The sequence below is a fragment of the Globicephala melas genome, chromosome 14, assembly GCF_963455315.2.
Source record: "Globicephala melas chromosome 14, mGloMel1.2, whole genome shotgun sequence".
NCBI lineage: Eukaryota > Metazoa > Chordata > Mammalia > Artiodactyla > Delphinidae > Globicephala > Globicephala melas.
Window position 1 is genome coordinate 86924309 of NC_083327.1, and position 18497 is coordinate 86942805.

The 18497-nt window shown below is 51.9% G+C and overlaps 1 protein-coding gene across 13 annotated transcripts in view; it reads left to right on the plus strand.

The window, feature by feature from the left end:
- Nucleotides 1-2087, plus strand: part of AFDN (afadin, adherens junction formation factor) — a 139438-nt gene extending 137351 nt beyond the window's left edge. For all 13 annotated transcript variants that reach the window (XM_070043504.1, XM_070043506.1, XM_070043507.1 and 10 more), the window contains one exon: nt 138-2087. In XM_070043504.1, the coding sequence (XP_069899605.1) occupies nt 138-291 (154 nt within the window). In that variant the 3' untranslated portion in view covers nt 292-2087. The remainder of the gene's footprint in view (nt 1-137) is intronic.
- Nucleotides 2088-18497: the final 16410 nt, after the last annotated feature.

The window sequence follows — 18497 nt, forward strand, 5'->3', positions numbered from 1 at the left end:
AGGAGTATGACAAAATTTAACAAAGAATGAGTCTTTGTTCTAACTTTTACTTAATTGCGCATTATGTAAACTTAGCTACTCGTTGACGGGTTGTTTCTATTTTGAAGAGTAACCCTTTGCATTTCCTTCCAATGCAGCCAAGACGCGGATGTGCCTGGGGGTCCTGGAGCCCCTGAAAACCTGACGTTCAGAGAGCGCCAGCGCCTCTTCTCCCAAGGCCACGACGTCTCCAACAAAGTGAAAGCCTCTCGCAAATTAACGGAGCTGGAGAACGAGCTGAACACGAAGTGAGGACGGCCCTGTGTCCAGCCCAGGCCTCTCGCTGTGCTTCCGGGCTGCGCCTGCCTGGAGGATGGGGCGGGCCACCTTCCCAAGCCACTGGTGATTCCTGTTTCTAGAAGCGTTGGCATTTGGAAGCGTTCCAGCGCTAAGAAATTCCATTTTATTTTACCAAGAGAGTGTCATTTCTACAATTTAGACCCTGTCTGCTTTCTTCATTATCTGACGCCCACGAAGATAACTTTTTCTCTTAGTTTCTCTTTTAGAGTCTGGGCCTGAAAGGGGGCAGAATGAAGGGCAGTAGAGGATAATGAGATGCTTCTTCTCCCCTGTCTTCCCCCAGGGAGCACGAAGAAATCCTATTTCTGTTCTTTTTCTGAAACCTTACGTTCGCTTATCAGACAGAGTAGCTTGAACTCCCCAGGCTGTCGTTTGCACTGTGTAGCGGCACCTGCAGTCTCTTTTGCAGGAGAGTCAGGTTTCGCCTTCCAGGAGGGACCACGCGGAGACGCGCTTGTGTGCTGAGGAGTCCACGGCTGGCGTCCTCCTGTCCCTGCAGCCAGGAAGCAGCCCAGACCCAAGTGTCCTCCAAGTAAGATGCTCCATTCTGCGCCCTACAGGGACAGCCCTCCGGCTCAGCTCTAGTATTTGATTAAAACAAGTTTCTCCAAGAAGAAAATTTTGAGGATTTAAGCTTAGGAAATTTTATTTTTATAAATATCAGATGATTATTATACCAGTAAGTCATCGGTGACTTTGAAGGTGGCGGTTACGTTAGAAAGTTAACTGTTTGAAATATTCCAAGGGAATCTGTAAAAGAGGACATCTTTACGGAACAGTGTTGACATGAATAGGAACAAAAATATCTAAGAAGAGTGAGAGCTTAGTAGGTGACACTTGAGCACAACTCGGAAACTGAAAATTTGAAAAAGGACTGGATTTACATGGATCTGCTGCCAGGGAGAGGAGGGGGCTCGATCGCATTCGGCATCTAATTTAAACACTGTAAGAGAAGTTCGTATGGCGGTTCAGGCTCTTCGTTTACATTCTAATAGAGTTATTTAATGTTCATGTACGGAATTATTAGTTACTGTCACTGCTGCACCTGTGAATACGTGGCTGGTGTTGGGGAAACGGACCTCACTTTGTTTTATATTACGTGATGTTCAAACAGTAAATTCCTTTGTGATTAAGAGCAGATGTTCTATTTGGCAAGCCCTGCTGTGGGTCTCGATGGTTTTTCTGTACCACGTTGTCCTCTGGCCAGGAGGCGTGTTAGGAGAATACGCACACTTTCACGAGAGCTGTATGGCAAGTCTTTAAAAGGCGAGTGTAAATAGTTTCTGTGTCTGTCAGGTTCTTACTTGGAAGTGTGCTTTCAGCAGCTCCCTTGTTAAGTAAGAGAGTAAAGTGGTTCTAAGTGTTTATGAAGCATTTGCATGCTTGCTCCTCCCAGACGTCTTGAGAGCACTGGCGGCCTTATGGGGACTAAATCCACGCCTTCTTTAAAGAAAAAGATGCAGGTGAACTATTATTCTGTTAATACATAGAAAAACAGCAAACACACCTAAGTCCATGCAAGTACACGTAAATATTTACACGCAGGGATATTGGTATGTGTGGTTGTAAACTCGCACACGTGGATTTGGCCGTCCTTGGACGATTAGGCCAAATGTGAATATGTGTAGAAGTGCGTGTCATGACTGTGCATTACTATGGAGAAGGCATCAGAACTGCTGTAGTTTTCCATTTCTACTGTATTTCATTGGCAACCTATTTTTAATAAACTTTGTATGTATTTAAGTGTATTTGCTATGATTTTGACAGTGCTGAAAAGATTGCCTTTGTGCTATCAGTCCCCCTCCCGTCTCCCACTCCCGTCCACTCATCCGTCCACCGGGCATCAGTCCCGTCCCGTGTCAGTCGGGCGGACGTTCTCCATCCCGATCGCACGGACGGACGGACGGAGGGTCGGAGGGTCCAGGTCCCCTTGGCCGCGGCTCCAGTGCCCAGCCTGCGGGCGTCCAGGACTCGCCTTGCGCCTCGGCTGCTCTGTCCTGCTGGGCACCGAGGCTGCTGCTCGGTTACACCGTCCCGCCGTTGCCCGTGTGTGTGAACCGGATGCCTGTGCCACGTGCTTGAGGGCAAGGGCCCGCCCACCGGGGGCTCGTGGTCGCCTGCGTGTCCCGTCCACCTTCACCATGGCCTCTGAGCGGGGCTGTCGGGTTTCAGGAAAGACTTTCCCAAAGGAAGGGGCATCTCGGTGGTAGAAACTCAGGGGACCTTCTCGTAGCACCGGCTGTTAACGTGTTGGGACGGTAAGTGTTCACCTTTAGTATATTTTAAGGCCCAAAAAGGTACTTGAAGTCGGGAGAACGAAAACTTAATTAAAAGAGACGGTGTTAATACTGATTCCGTTTCATTCCAGGGCCACAGTTCTGTTGCTTTTAATGGCAGTAATGACCCTGCACCCCAGGGGTCTGTCCGCTGGGTCCGCGAGCACCAGACAGCTTTCCAGTGTGGCCGTGGGACAGTGGATTCCTCTGCTTTGCCTGTGGAAAGCTGATTTCAAAGGTTTAGTCACACACTTAGGGTAACATTAGGCCCTGGCAAAACTGAGGTGGGGGCTTGCAGAAGGGAGATAGGTACAAAAAGTGACCCGTTCTCATGCCTGTATTCACGCAGTTTATTCAGAGAAGTCATGTAACCCCAGAGATATGTATTCGACTTGAAATTGGGACACAAAAGCCAATTTCTTGCGCAGTTTATTCAACAGATATGCCTTATGAGTGCCTACCTGTGAGTCACTGGCCACCCAGGTGCCCAAAGCAGATCCTGGGCGACAGAAATACGTGACTCATGTACATAAACGTAGCAACTATGAATTTGCATAAAGAGGATGCCCAGGGCACGCAGAAGGCTTACTAGGAGGACCCAGTTGAAATCACGGAGGTGGTAGACTGAGGAAACAGCCCTCCCTTTGGGAGAAGGGGAAACTGAGGCAAGGCTGCTGCCCTCAGAGCAACGGGCCAGGGCGCCCGGGCCCAGGCGGAGCGGTGCCAGGGGGCGCAGGCTGGACATGCAGCTTCCTGCTGGCTCTGAGCAGGTGAGGGAGGAAGCCAGCGCCCTCCTGAGGGCGGCTCTGGCCGCCGTGGGGAGAAAGGGCAGGCGGCGTCTGCGGGGTGACAGGGACCACGCACGTCTGGGGCTCGCCCACAGTGGGTTTCCAGCTTGAATGACCCAAGTGGATGATGGGCTGCTGATGGAGGTGGGAAAGAGGAGGGGCCGGGGGCGGGGGCACGGCTGAGGTCCGGGGGGAAGTCGGCAGACTCTGTGGAGGTACCACCAGGGAGCGTGGGCAGCGTGTCTGCAGGGCCACAGCGGTATCATCACGTGTCGTCGGTGGGTTAAGCCTCATTTTTCACTGCTCTTGTCAAGCTTGTATTTTGTTCTTTATGGAGAAGACAGGTGCAAATGGCCTAAATCTAAACTGGCGACAATGGTTCCAGCTTCAAACTGGGATTTTTAAAACATAGTATGAAACGTTTAAGTAATGTAGCAGCAAAGAAAGGAGAGACCTGAAAAACACCAGGTTAGTTGTGCAGCCTGGAAGAAGTCCCGTCTCCCCCACGTTTTTCTTCCATGGGAATGGGCCCAAACACTGGGACAGCCTGAGTTGAGCAGGTGTGACACGCTCCGCGCGGCATGTCCAGGACAAGGAGTGAGGCGTAGCCGGGGATCGGGGCCTCCGTGTCGGCCGCCCTGATTTCTGTTCTTTACCTGTCGTTACTCGAGTACTTGAAGATTACTGACAGTCATGGAAACTGTCCCAAAGCCTCCCAATCTTGGGACGTAGAGTTTGACGTATTTCAGTGAACGCGTCTCTCCGGGCCGTTTGTGGTGTTTCTTGCTCATTCTTTCCAGTTGTTTAATTGATCTTTAATACAATTAAAGTGATGGCTCAGAAGAAACTGGGTGCCGCTTGACTTCCCCCTGAATCGTCCACTCAGGTCTCCTCTCAGGGTCCCCATCTCCTGTGGCAACCAAAGACACTAGTGGAGTCCAGTCAACCCCAGGAACTCAGGAGGAAGAGTGGCCTGTGGACGGGGGTCCCACCCTCGGGTGGCCAGGACGGAGCCTCCGTCTCGCGGGCACTTTGCCGGTTGGCACCCGGCAGGGACGGCACCGACGGAGTCTGGCCTCAGTAGCAGAGAGGCGCCCCTCGGCGGGGCTGGCGGTGGGGAGCAGACCCCTCGGGCCGGTGATACCACATAGTGGCGCCAGGCAGCGGTGGAAGCGTTTTGCTCCGGAGCCGCTGCAGCACGGGGTGACCGTGCAGCCGGGGCTCAGATCCAGATGCAGCGGGGACGGTGGGGGGGGCTCGGGCGATGGAGTGTCGCTGTGCAGACAGCAGGAGCTGGATCGGACTTACCCCCGCTCCCCACATCGAGGAGAGTGTCCATCTGTCGGTGGAGCCAGGAGACACACAGAAGTGTCTGTGCTTGGTCCACGCTGCTCACGACCGCTGCCTGCCATCCGTCACGTGACAGGCCGTCACTGCCTGGTCATCGCCTTGACGACGCCGTGAGCTGTGCGCCTACGGGGACCGAGGCGCCTCCCCGTCGGCCCCGGCTGCAGCACAAAGACGCGAGTGTGGGGCGAGGGAGCCGTGAGGACCCGGCCCCGGGGCACTGGGTGGGAGACGGGACCCGGGTCTGCACTGAGGCTGGCAGCTCAGCTCTGTGACCCTGTTCCCGCGTCCTAAGGTAAAGGAGGGTGCAGTAAAACACGATGCCAACCACTTAGGAAACTTTAAATTTTCTAGTAGCCACTTAGAAAATGGGTGAAATAACTTATTTTGCCCAGTATATCCAAGAAGTGCAAGATGGATCCCTGAGCCGTTCCACATTCTCCTCGTGCAGCCCCGGCGATCCGGAGTGCGTTTTGCGCTCAGCACGTCTCGGTGTGGACCGGCCGTGTTGAGCGCCTGCGGGTCACCCGGCTCCAGGCACCGGTGCTGACGGAAGCAGGTGGATGTGCTCGAGCAGCCCAGTGACCAGGTCACGTGCTAAGGTACGGATGGGCGTTCCTAAGTGCTGGCCACTGGTGTTGACTGTTACTAATAACTTCACGTCAAAGGGTTTTCTCTGTTTATCTGAATCCAACTTTGGCGTTACATTAGGCAGACCGTGTTCGTTTCTGGACACACAGGGTCATCGAGGCCAGGAGTTCAGCTCACACCGTTGGCTGGTGGTCTGGGCCACAGTGTGAGGCCCACAGGGCAAGTCAGCAGAAGGGGGACCCGGAGCCCTGGGCTGGTCCTGGCTGCCCGACTTCACACTTCTAGACGCTTCAGTGCAGTTGCTTCCTGAGCTGCTGATGTAAACTAAGAGAACATTAGCAAACGGTTCCAGCACAATCGGTTGATGGCGACAACTGGCACAGACTTTGGAAGTTCTTAAATATGCAAAACAATGACAGTTCATCTGCCAGAAACTAATATACACTCCAGACTTACTACTCCTTTGAAGGTGACAGTTTTAAATTTGCACAGGGGCTTCCCTGGCGGTCCAGTGGCTAGGACTGCGCGCTCGCACTGCAGGGGGCGTGGGTTTGATCCCTCGTCAGGGAACTAAGATCCCACGTGCCTCGTGGCCAAAAAATAAAATTTGTACAGAACTCGGTATTTTTTCCTCCCCGGCGGAATAAAGTTACTCCTGGCATATCACTGTACCACAATCCCACCTACCATTTGAGACGCTGCTCAGAGACTGGAGGGATTTTCCAGAGACTTCTCCTTCCTACCTCTCACCTGAATGCTCTCTCCTGCCCCAAACTGAAGACCCAGGACGAGGGAGAAACATTTTCCTGCTGGCACTGGGATTCGTCTTCAGGGAGCACAGCCTCCTGCGGCTGCGGGGAACATTGGGGCAGGCGCAGGGCCAGGGCCTGCGGGGGGGGCTGAGGGCAGACGGTGCCAGGACCTCTGGCTTCCCAGGAGTGCCTGCAAGTCGTTCTGAAAACTCTGCAAAGAACAAGCAGTCCAGAGGCAGAGGTGACCCGGAGCATGGAGACCCGGGTGGAGTCCACAGACTCAGTGCGTGGAGTGGGCATTCGGGAGCCCGAGACCCCGGCTGTCATGGTTGTCAGTCTTTGCACGAGTTGCATGCCATCTTGAAAAACCTAATTCTAGTCACTTGCAGACTTCTAGAGATACACAGATAACCATCATAAGAGGTCAAATTTCATTTCTCATCTTCCCGGGCATCCGTTTTTTTCTCTCTAGAAAAATGAGATAAGCCAACCAGTTTTCCAAGCATCACTGAGACCAAGAAAAATGTTTGTTTTATGTTTAAGACCATTAGCTATAGAATGCCAGATGAAGTCTGCAACATTTGGGGCGTTTGTATTGTAAGTCCCTGTATTCTTTTTTGATAATTAAATAACAGAAAGTCTTCGTGTTTGTGGCCCACACCCCCTGCACCCTCCCAACTTCCAACACCGTTGCCTCAGCCCCTCTGAACCGCAGTGGGAGCGGACGGGGTGTGTGTGGATGGCGTGTCCAGCACTGAGGACTCTGCCATGAAACGGTGTTCTCATTTTCACCCCCAACCGTGCAGCCCGGGGACAGCTGTCGTCCTGACCCTAAGATAATGTCGCCGGTTCCTGCAGCCCTTCCTGCCCACCGACGTCCCCAGGGTGGCTCTTCCTGCCCGGGACTAATACTCCTGTTTTCAGTTTCACACTTGCCTAAAATAAGTCCAGGACCCTTTGCCCGAGTGACGGTGTTTGTACTCATCCAGCCTGATTCCTGCCTCTCCCTGGTGTGCGCCCCCCATGGGAAGCCTCCGAAATCTTCTCCCATCTCTGCTCACCCAGCCGCTGCCAAGCATCCCCTCCTCTCGGCAGAGACGCCGGCCTCCTGTTGCACAGTCGGGCTTCCTGCCTCTCCAAGGTCAGGACACCTGTGTCAGCTTGCGACCCTGGAGCACCGGGGTGGGCATGCCCTTCCTGCTGGGACCAGCCTCCCACCCCGTAACCCCGTAACCCCAGCTGCTCAGCTGCTGAGACCCGTCCCTTGGCACAGGGGTCAGCGTCTGGTCCCTGTCCTAGCTCGGTCCTGGCTCCACCTTCACGATTCCGTGTCCACTGTTCCAAGCATGTGCCTTGGGCCCTCTGTCCTGGCCTCCCCCTGCCGCTGGCATTATTTTGCGTGTCCCCCACCTGCCCCCATGGACAGTGTCACATGGTGTCCCTCCCCCCCATCACCCCCCAGATGTCTCTGCCCTCTGCCCCGCCCGAAGATAAGAAGTGGGTTCCCGCTAATGAAGTGAGTGCACATCCCGTATTTCATGTGGCTTTTGAGCTGTGCATCTCAGTGCTGGGTACATGGTAACTCTGTCTTATCATGCAGGTGATGGCATGATGGTGGGTGGTATTGGTGGTTCAACCAGGCGTTTTCACTGTATGGGAACATGTGGTTGCAGTTCTGGGGGAAAAAGTGTTTGTAATGTTTACTGGCTTATAAGGATGTAGTGTGAGAGCATAAACACCTAAATAAATAGAGTGGGAACCAAACAAAACGAAGCAAAATCCCAAGCTCATTACCTTTGCCCCAGTACCTCGTGGCATCTCCCCACCAGCGGCTCAGGCCAGAGCCTCATTCCTGTCCCGTCCCGAGGGTTTGATCCATCGATCTGTCCCCACTGTGATAGTCTGACGTCCAGGCCACCAAGGACGGACCTCTGTCCGTAGTCTGAGCGGTCTGCCCCTTCCCTCCTGTCCTCCCCACAAGACACCTGGAGTGATCTTTGTGAACATGGACCTGGGCTAGAAGTCGTCCGCTGGCTCGGCACCATTCTTCACAGGGAGCAGCCTCATGGGCGGAGACGCACGCCCTCGACCTTGGCCCAGCTCTGCTGCGCTGCCCAGGTAGGAAGAATTTCTCTGGAAGTCAGTCTTCATTTCCACCATGAATGTTGCTGTTCAGTAGTGAGAGTGATTCTTTTCTGGTGAATTGTGTAAGTCATGCCTGTCAGAATACATCTACTCTGTGTTTATTTATTTTTATTGAAGTCTAGTTGATTTACAATTTTGTGTTAGTTTCTGCTGCACAGCAAAGTGATTCAGTTATACATATATATATATATATATATATATACATTCTTCTTTTAAAAATATTCTTTTCCATTATGGTTTATCCCAGTAGATCTACTCTTATGGAATTAAAAGAAGCCTTAATTTTAGGAGGTAAAGCCCCTCCGCGTATTAGATATAGATTTTCCATTCCAAGGGACTGATCTGGCCTTGTTGATTACATTATAAAATTGTTACCATTTTTATAATCGATTGTAGCTGGAGTTCACTTTGGGAGTTCTTTCTGAAACTACATAGAAGACTAAGCCTCAAAACACGATTGGGGTCCTGAGCAAAAATAGAAAAGGAAAATGCATTTGGCCGTGAGACGGATCGCTGCGTTTACCTGGTCCTTGAGCTTCACACATCGCGGTTGCTCTCGTTTTCATTTCTGCGTCAAATGGTAGAAAACTGGTTTGTCTGTGTCGATCCAGTGGCATTAATACAGCGGGTCGTCAAAGAAAGCAGCTCCTCTTAAAGACCGTGGCTTCTGGAAGAAGCTGGAAAAGGAGCCACGGATCCGCTGGAAGGTCTCCAAGGTGGATGCGTTTAGAGCATTTTTCACCTTTTGTTACAAACAATGTGACCAGGGTAAAGATTAGAAGCACAAAAAAAAAAAAGATAATTATTACAACAATGGAAACACCGTCTGTAAACAGGATTAATGTGCCCTTGGGGTGACTCGTTCCGGTTCCCAGCCCTGCCCCGCACGAACTGCTTCACTGTATTTAGAACGGGTTATACAGAACGAATTCTCCATTCTCTTCCACCCGGTAAAATGAATCCATCTCTGAATAAAGGATATAACTTCACCTGCATTCCGTATAGTAAAAATACTTTAATTCAGTTTAATTTTGATGTTTTACGAAAACGTTTCCCAAACATACTAAAGTGATCTCCATTTCATAGCCAGAAAAGACTTAACAAAAGAGACAAAGAACAGCGGTTTCAGTTCAGTTAAGGTTCCACGAGTTGAGTGTTTGATATTAAACAGTAGCATCTCCGTTCTGTCATCCCATGGACCTGTCCTCAAGCCAAAGTTCCTTCAAGTAATTTCAGGAAGAAGAAAGCGTACCTTCCGCGTAGGGTGCTATTGTGTTGCATTGTCGCGTTGTTCCCAAAGGTCTCTGGGAACGGCATGTTTATGAGCCTGGAATGCCGTTGCGCACGTTTATGTCCCGGGCGTGCATTGTTCTCCCCATGGCTTGTGATCAGTTGGCTTCCAGGGGCTGGTCTGCATAGTAGATTAGAGCTTTGTTCCCAGGAGCGGAGGGCGGGCATCACAGGAAGTAAACAGCAGGTGGAAAAACGTCCTAGGCGAGCTCTTCACCATGGGATGAGCTGTGCTTCCTACGGACACGGGTGACAGACTTGATATTCTTAAATACGCCAACTGTGTAAGTATGTAAAGTCACATGTGCTGCTCTGTAAAGCGCAAAGCCCGGATCTCGTGGCTCAGAGGGTCTGAAGTGAGCCCAGGCACGTACGTCACTGAAACCCTTGGCTGGCAACGGCGTGTGTGTCTGTGATTGAGGACGTCAACTTTGCATAGAGTTAGTTCATGATAAATTCATGTCTGATTGTGTTAAGGCTGTGTCCTTATCTTACAGAAGCTTTGTGGTTATGCTGTGATGATTAGTAATCATAGGCATTGTATTAGTCGTGCACGTTCTTTTTTTTTTTTTTTTGCGGTACTCGGGCCTCTCACTGCTGTGGCCTCTCCCGTTGCGGAGCACAGGCTGCGGACGCGCAGGCTCAGCGGCCATGGCTCACGGGCCCAGCCGCTCTGCGGCATGTGGGATCTTCCCGGACCGGGCCACGAACCCGTGTCCCCTGCATTGGCAGGCGGACTCTCAACCACTGCGCCACCAGGGACGCCCCAGTCGTGCACGTTCTTGTTTTGTAGAAGCTGAAACAAGGCATACAGGAGCTTCATTCCTCTTCTCGGGGCTTTTCAGGAGTTACCGGGCTGAGCGTCGGAACCGTCTTTCTGAGAGTGTCCGGCAGCACGGCTCCCCCACAAGGCGCTGCTAGCTATGTACGACGGGGACCCCGACCAAAGGCAGTGTGCTTCACGCAGAGGCAGGGGCCCCGCAGGGCCGCCAGCCAGCCTGGAGCGCGGGCACCCAGCTCCTTCAGCCCCGAGCGCCGGCCCAGCTCACAGGCGGGACTGAGTCCCGGCCTCCCCGGCTTGGGTCTCCCTGCGCCCCACCGAGAGCGATGCTCGTTTTCTCTGGGTGATGTCAGGAAGGCCTTCATGACCTTGAGCTGCGGCTGGTCCGGGCCCCGTGCGCAAGGGTCCCCTACGTGTGAGGGCTCTGGCTCCGTGGACTCCGCTCTGCCTTCGCTCTGAGAGCCCCGCGCCGCTCCCCCAGGATGCATCGTGACCTGAAACTCCCGGACCTCACGCCCGCAGGTGTAACCGCCCCCCACCCGGTGGCGCCCCAGGAATCCTCCGCGTGCATGGTCCCCCGTCCACACCATGGGGCGGGTTGTGAGGATGGGGGGAGCGTCCACGGGCCACCGTCCGGAGACGCATGTCCTGCTACGAGGCTGACACGTTGCATTTCAAGTGGCCTGGGTGCCGAGGGCCTGGCCCCCGGCGCACTGGGTGCGGGGAGTGGTGGAAGGGGGCTGGGGACCCATCTGGGAGCTGCTGTAACTCGGGGTGGCCCTGCCCCTGCGGCAGCGCGGCGGGCACAGGCGGGGCGTCTGGAGTGCTCCCGCACGGCGTGACCAAGCAGTGGCAGCGGGAGCCGACGTGGCCGCACGATGCTCTGCTGGTGGGCGACACGTGGGGAACACAATCCCTTCCCGCAAGGAGCCCCCGTCCACCCGGCCAGCGATCCAGGCACAGGTGACAACAGGGTGAGGCTCCTAGGGACGTCCTCTGGGCTCTGCCCCTGACTCTTTGGGTCCTAATTACATGTGACTTGATGGAAATAAAAAGGCAGGTTGATTATGTTTGAAGATACAAGTTTGAAAGGAATAGATAGCAAATATGTTGAATATCAAAATAGCTCAACAGGTTAGAGCGGCAGCCTCTACTGACTTGTCCCCAAAATGCCAAGTGCACAGGTGCAAGAGAGAGAATGCGGTCCCACCAGCAACGGTGGCACTGCAGCTGCAGTCAGTTTTTAAGTAGAAATGAACATGTTGGGACTGACGTCGTCACCACCATCTGCGCTGTTGTCGCCAGTGGACCCTCTCGCCAACTGCGGCAAAAGCCCAGATGACAAGCTCCCTCTGGGGTCGCTGTCCCTCGCCTTCCAGGCTTCTCCCACCGGCTTCTGGCTGCCCAGGGACAGATGGCGTGAGGGCGGCCGTCCCCTCCTGGGAGGTGGCACCCGTCACTCCACAGGTGTAATAACCTCCCAGGTCACCGGACGTCACCCGTCCATCCACTTTCTCCCAGCTTCCCTTGCCTTGTCCCTCCCCCTCCTTTCCCTAAGTCTCTGCTGTCCTGTGAGTCCCCGCAGGCGTCCCTCCGCACACTCCGGATTCCGGCTTGGGGTAGTGGAGGCTTCTGGCAGGTTTGCCTTCCTGCTACTATTTCTCCTGCTTTCCCGGGAACGTCTCCATAGCCTGAGGGACGGGGCAGGAGCTGACGGCTCCCTTGAGTGGGTCCAGAGCTCCCTGGGCACCAGGGGCGTAGGGTGTCTGTGGCGACCCTGCAAGCACTGGTCCTTCACGTCCGTGGCTGCCGAGCGAGCTCGTGGCTTGCCCAGCTGCGTGTACAGAAGGATGTATGAGTGCCAGAGAGGGGGGAAGCCTCCTTCCTCTCCTCGCCGTTACCCGCAGCTAGAGACGTGCTTCTCATCCCGGACATGATGCTTCAGGAAAGATACAAACAGGCTGGGTTGATTTTAGCCGTTTCAGGACGATGGTGGACGCGGCCCAGAGCAGTGAGGGCCGGTGGGGTGAGCGGAGAGTGTGGTGTCTGGAGGTCGCTGAGCAGTTTCCGACAAGCTGGCCTGTGGAAGAGGTAGAGGCTCCTGCAGTTGTCGGAGGGCAACGGGTGAAAGATGTCAGCGCAGTCCCGGGAAGAACTGTGGGGCAGTGAATCACAGCTCGCCCGGGGGCAGTAACTTCCTCGTCGTCAGAGCGACCCAGGCACTGCCTGGTGGAAACAGAGCCACATCTGTGTGGCTAACTCAACACGATCTTGCCATGAATTCATTCCTAAGATAGCATAAGCCTCAGCTTTCTTAGTCCCCAGAATGCAGGAAGGTGCGGCTTCATCTCTGTGCTGGATGGAGGTTCAGCCCGGTTCTGATTCTTTGTTTCCGTCTCTGCAACGTCTCAGCGCTGAGACGAGCCCCTTGGAGGGTCCGGATAATGAGCAAAGGTACCACATCTCAGAAGCCTTCTGAAATGCCTGAGAGATTTAGCCCAGGATGCTGTTAAAAGGTATCGTCTTGATACACCCAACCGAGTGTGCCACACGAACAAATTTAAGGATGAACTTTTTTTTTTTTTTTTTTTTTTTGCGGTACGCGGGCCTCTCACTGCTGTGGCCTCTCCCGTTGCGGAGCATAGGCTCCGGACGCGCAGGCTCAGCGGCCATGGCTCACAGGCCCAGCCGCTCCGCGGCATGTGGGATCTTCCAGGACCGGGGCACGAACCCACGTCCCCTGCATCGGCAGGCGGACTCCCAACCACTGCGCCACCCGGGAAGCCCCTCCTTCAGGACTTATATTTTGCCACCTTAGTCCTTAGCATCCTCGTTGACTGGTCCTGACAATAGGACACGCCTAGCACAGCTGTGCAGTCCCGCGGTCAGTGGTCCTAAAATGTGATGTGTCCGCGAAAGTGCTTTGGGAGCGGTGTTCACAGAGTGCCTTGTCACATTGTTAATCTACTTCTGTGCTGCCTGATAAGGTAGCTTCCTGCCACATGTAGTTTTGTGACTTTAAATGAATAAAAGTTAAATAAAATTAGATGTGTAGTTTCTCAGTTGCACTGGCCACACCTCAGGTGCGCTGCTGGACAGTTCACGTGGTACGTTTCCATCATCACAAGAAAGCTCTGTCGGACGGCGCTGCCCTGGGCTGATCAACTTCACACAGATTCACAGAGGCTTTGTGAACTATCTTTTGTGCTCCTATATTATTTACATTCATTTAATTTTAGTGGTTTTTTTTTTTTTTTTTTGGCCGCACTGTGCGGCATGCAGGATCTTAGTTCCCCAGCCAGGGATCGAACCCTTGCCCCCTGCAGTGGAAGCGCAGCATCTTCATCACTGGACCGCCAGGGAAGTCCCTAATTTTAGTTTTGAAACATGTTGCCTCTTTCCGGATTCATGATTGCCTTCAAATACCTGAGCTCCTGAAGGCGTAGACCTTGGTATGATTTTCCTTCTGTCTCCGTCGCCCCCAAGCTTCTAACCTCAGGCTGTACGTCTGGGAGGTATTTACATATAGACGCATGTATCACACAACACAACTAGGGAATACAAAAATACGAAACAAAGCAGAGGTAGAGAGAAAAAATGCCGAGGGAAGGTAAAAAGGAGGGAGGAGAGATGAAGGTAGGAAAAGGATAGAAAAATGGATACCTGGGTGCGAGAAGGTGTCAGGGAACAGAAGGGAGGGAGCAGGAAATAAACCCCAGTGCTGGAGAAGCAGAGGGACTTCAGAAAGAATTCCATCGTCATGTGTATTTTAAATGTTGTCTCACCCCCTCAGCTCTGTGTCTGGAGGAGCATCTATGCAGTGGATGGCGTGAGTGAAGTTTCCTAACACATTGTGTTTGGAAGCTTCCTATTGGATGGTTCAAATATCCCCACCATTGAGAGGGATTCAGAGGCTGAAAGAATGTAAAAGAATTTCCTCCTTTATTCATGCTTTCTTAGTTAATGAAGACTGCTTCTGTTTCTTGATTTCTATCAGACGGGAAATTAATGCGGCATCGGGTGCACTTCCCCACGTGAACACATAAGGTTTCTCACTTGTAGCTCAGCGTGAGGAAAGTCACTTCGCTTTCATTAATTTTCCAGCCCCCAAATCAATCAGTGCACGTGTGAGTGAGTCCTAAAATTTGTAGCATAAGAAAAGAAACACAAGTATCAAACTAATAAAGTTAAGTATGACCTTAGTAGTTTTAAATTTGAAACAGGCATTTCTACTATGAACTCATGATTGTGTTTTTCCTTTAAAACCCACCTGTTTCTTATCTTTGTCTCTAGAAAAGGCCTAGGAGTGGCAGCGGGGACCCAGACTGTGGTCTCTAGGTACAGGGCAGTGGGACTCCTTGAGGGAGCATGGGTCCTCGGGTGCCAGAAGGGCTGTGCTGGACAGGAAGTGAAGTGTCAGGACAGTGGGGTCGTGTCAGAGGATGCAGAATCAACTTAGCGGGGTGCCGCCAGACGTCGGATAGAATAATGGCGCTTAGGCAGTGCCTGAAGCAGACGGAAATACACACTCCTGTGAAAGCCTTCAGTTCATAGTTATTATTATTTTAAAATCTCATGGATCACCTTGGGAGAGGGCTAGAGCATCAGGCCTTTATTCTAAAAAATGATAAAGAAATAAACATTGTGATGCCTCTTCTGCATTGATGAGGGGAAATTCTTCTTTATTAGGAGAGTCTGGTGAATAAACTCAGAGTAGATGATAAAATTAGAAAATCACGATCTGAAACCCCTAATGACTCTAGGTAACGGTCATCAACAGGTGTTAGACCACTGGGGCTGACGGGATCTTTACGGTGCGGGGGGGCCTCTGGACCCCATAAGCACTCTGGTTTCTCTGGAAGCAAACCTCGCGGTCATTAGGGGCTGGAGGTGGCGGCCGTAGGCCACCCACGGCCTCCGTAACCGAGGCTGCTGCTCTCGGTCAATCTCAGCGTCCATCCACGATCCGCCAAGTCAGAATGGGGACGTTTCGCAGGACGAATGACCTGCTTCCTCTAATGGGTGAATAACGTCAGAAGGTGGGAGTGAAGGCATGAGGGTGCTGCAGGACAGGGGCTTACGAGGCCCAGGACCACCGTGGTGGGGCCTCCTTTGAACCTGGTTTGAAGGAGCCACTACCAAGACATTTTGGAGACAACCAAGGAAGAATTCACATGTATTGGATGGTTTTAACTTTATACGGTAAGATTAATGGCCTGGCGGTTATATTTTTAAAAAAGGTCCTATCCGTTAGATATACAGACTGAAATTAAATGATATGCTGTCTGACATTTAATTAAAAATACGCTAGACAACAGGGAGGTGGGTTGAGTGGGAATATGTGTAAAACAAGATTGGCCACAAGTTAAAGACGCTGGCTGAGGGTTCATTATCCTGCTTCATCCATTTTTGTATCTATTTGAAAATCTCCATCAATAAAAGTTTTAAAAGATGTTGGGCTTGGACTTAATTCTAGCTTTATTATGACGGTCACAAAATAATTTGGAAAGCATACAAAATGCTAACGTTTTAGTTACTATTGATCATTTTCGTTGAGTGTGGAAGTCCCAGGCCCCCTAGAGGACAGCGACCGTTTTGAAGGTGTTTTTGTCGTGTATTGATTCCTCTAAATCCCTGCCCTTGTCCCCAAGGCCTGTCCTCTGAGTCAGTTACTATGGTGACACATCGTTAACTTCAGCAACTCTTTTTAAAGTGGTTTCAGTTGATGGACTGACGGCTTCATTTTTTACAAGGAAGCCGCGAAAATTGTTGTAGCTGATTGTAAACTTCCTTATAAAACGAGCGCTTTAAAAATTCCTTGTTTTAAGTACGTTTTCTTCCATCATTTTACGCCCGTATGTCTCCTTCAGTACCAGGATTATTGCGGTGAGCAGAAGGGAACCAATTTATCCTCATGATTAGCAGTCTGGGTTAGAGCGGGTCCTGGGGACCGTCTTACCACCTCCCCCGTAGGTGAAGGCACTGAGTATCTGTGGTTAAGTTACTGCCTTTTCTACATGTTCCGAGCTCTGAGGGCATCCTGGTCAACGCGAGGAGCTTTCAGTGGGAGGGTATCGGCCCCACCCCTCCCCCGTCCCCACCCCTCCCCCCTCCCTTCCCACCCCTCCCCCTTCCCTTCCCACCCCTCCCCCTTCCCTTCCCCTCGCCCCTCCCCCCTCCCCTATCTGCCCCCAGCACGCGGTGGAGGCTCATCCCTGTTGCTGTGCTTGGTTACATCTTCATTATCCTGACGGGCCCTCCCGTCCCTGTACAATTTCCACGGAATCTTCAAATTCAGAAGTTTGAGGGTTTAAAAAAATACTTTACCCATCATGATCAGAAAATTTCTTTTGATTGGGGCATTTTGGATTATGTTGTAGAAAATCAGCAGAATCCAAGTTTTTTTTTTAACTTTAATTAACTTGTTTGTTAAAAGACTTCATGTCATTAAATCTGCTGAGAATGCAAGTGAACTGTTTTGTGACACTGTAGCTCTTGGCTCCCATGTTGTTTTTATTTCCAAAAGTCTAAAGAGAGCTTGCGTTTGTACTGGGCGTGTAGCACAGCACTTCATCTCGATGAGCAATCGAATTCCACACTGAAGCGTTTTGGATTCAGCCTATGAGTAAAATCAGTCTCAGCTGGGAGTCCGGGTCCTGCCCTAGTTCTCAGGGACTGTCGTCAGTGTTACCCATCTGCGCTTCTCATTTAGTTTGCACCTGCCTGTTTGATAATCCGCTGTGGAAGAACAGATTCCTGGCTTGTGTGAGAGCCTTTGGGATGGCTCATTCGGGTCTCAGACATAAACTTTCTAGAACGAATTCTCGATTGTCCCTCCGATGGCCTTGAACGCCACAAGCCCTGTGCTGCCTCAGAGCCTCAGCACACGCCCTTCTCTGTCCCGATGCTCCCCCCGCCCACCTGGCTCACCTGCCCACCCTCACAGTAAGCATCACGGGCTCAGGAAGACCTCTCCTGGTGTCCGGTCTAACGAGGACACTCTCTCATGCAGTCTCACTGTATCTGTATTTTTCTTCGAGGTTCTTCATAGTATTTCGTATGATTCTTTTGTTAAATTTGTCTGTGTCTCCAGATCTTGAGGCTGGTCCAGGCAGGCTGACGTCTCTTCTGTTCACCTGAAAACTCCACGAAGGGTGTGGCACAGACGCCTCTCCAAACATACTCGCCACGTGAGTGACTAAAAGGATGAAACGCACATTTCTAGCTTGGTCTGTTTCTGGGCAGATGATCCTCAGAGACTGAGATTGTCTTTGCCAATAATTTACTTAACCCAGGTTCACTGTGGGAATGAAAATAATTTCATAAGCCCATAGCACACAGGATAATGTCTCTTAAAAAGCCAGTAAGGGAGTAACACCCTACAAACAAATGACAGATTGATCACACGTTGTTCCAGGTAAGGGGGATGAAAGAAAGTGCAGATTGAAGTGAGCCTTTCTAGAAGCTGGCTCTGGGGAGGGGCGACCTCACCAACCACACGCCGATCCAGGCGCCGACGCAAACCCAGAGTCCCCGTGGCTGGAGCATGTGGCTGGACCCAGCCTTCACCTCGGCGGGAGCTAGTGCCCCGAGGTCTTCCGGGGCTGGGTCAGCGAAAGGCCGCCTGCCCAGAAGGGACACACTCGGATGGTCCCAAGTGTCCCCTCCTCAACGATGCTGCCTCCTCTCTTCTTATGGAGAAGAATCCCCCGCAGGGGCCCCTCGGCTGCTGGATGAGTGACAAGATGATAGGACAGCATCCTGACACAGCTCACCTCATCCTTATGGCAAAACACCTCACTTCTAGAAGCAACTTCATTCTGGGATCAAAACAACTTCACTCTTGAAAACAGTTTCATTTTTGCCATCAGCAAGTGGATTTGAAATCATACCAAACGAGTATACCACGGCTCGTCCCAGGGCCCTGGCGTGTCTCATCCGCACCGTGACAGAGAGATCTCCATGGAAACGAGACCCGAGTCACGGGCCGAATATGTAACTCTTGTCACGTCACTTCTCCAGGACAGTTGAAGCTTTGCTCTTTCCTACTGTAAAGCTCTACGTCTAGAAGGGGCTTTGCTAGAATCAGGATTTGGTTTCTCAAATATGAACCATTTTGAGGAATTGAAAATTGTTATAAAACAAAGTATGGCTTTTACAGACTGTGGGCAGAGAAAGACTTGGATTT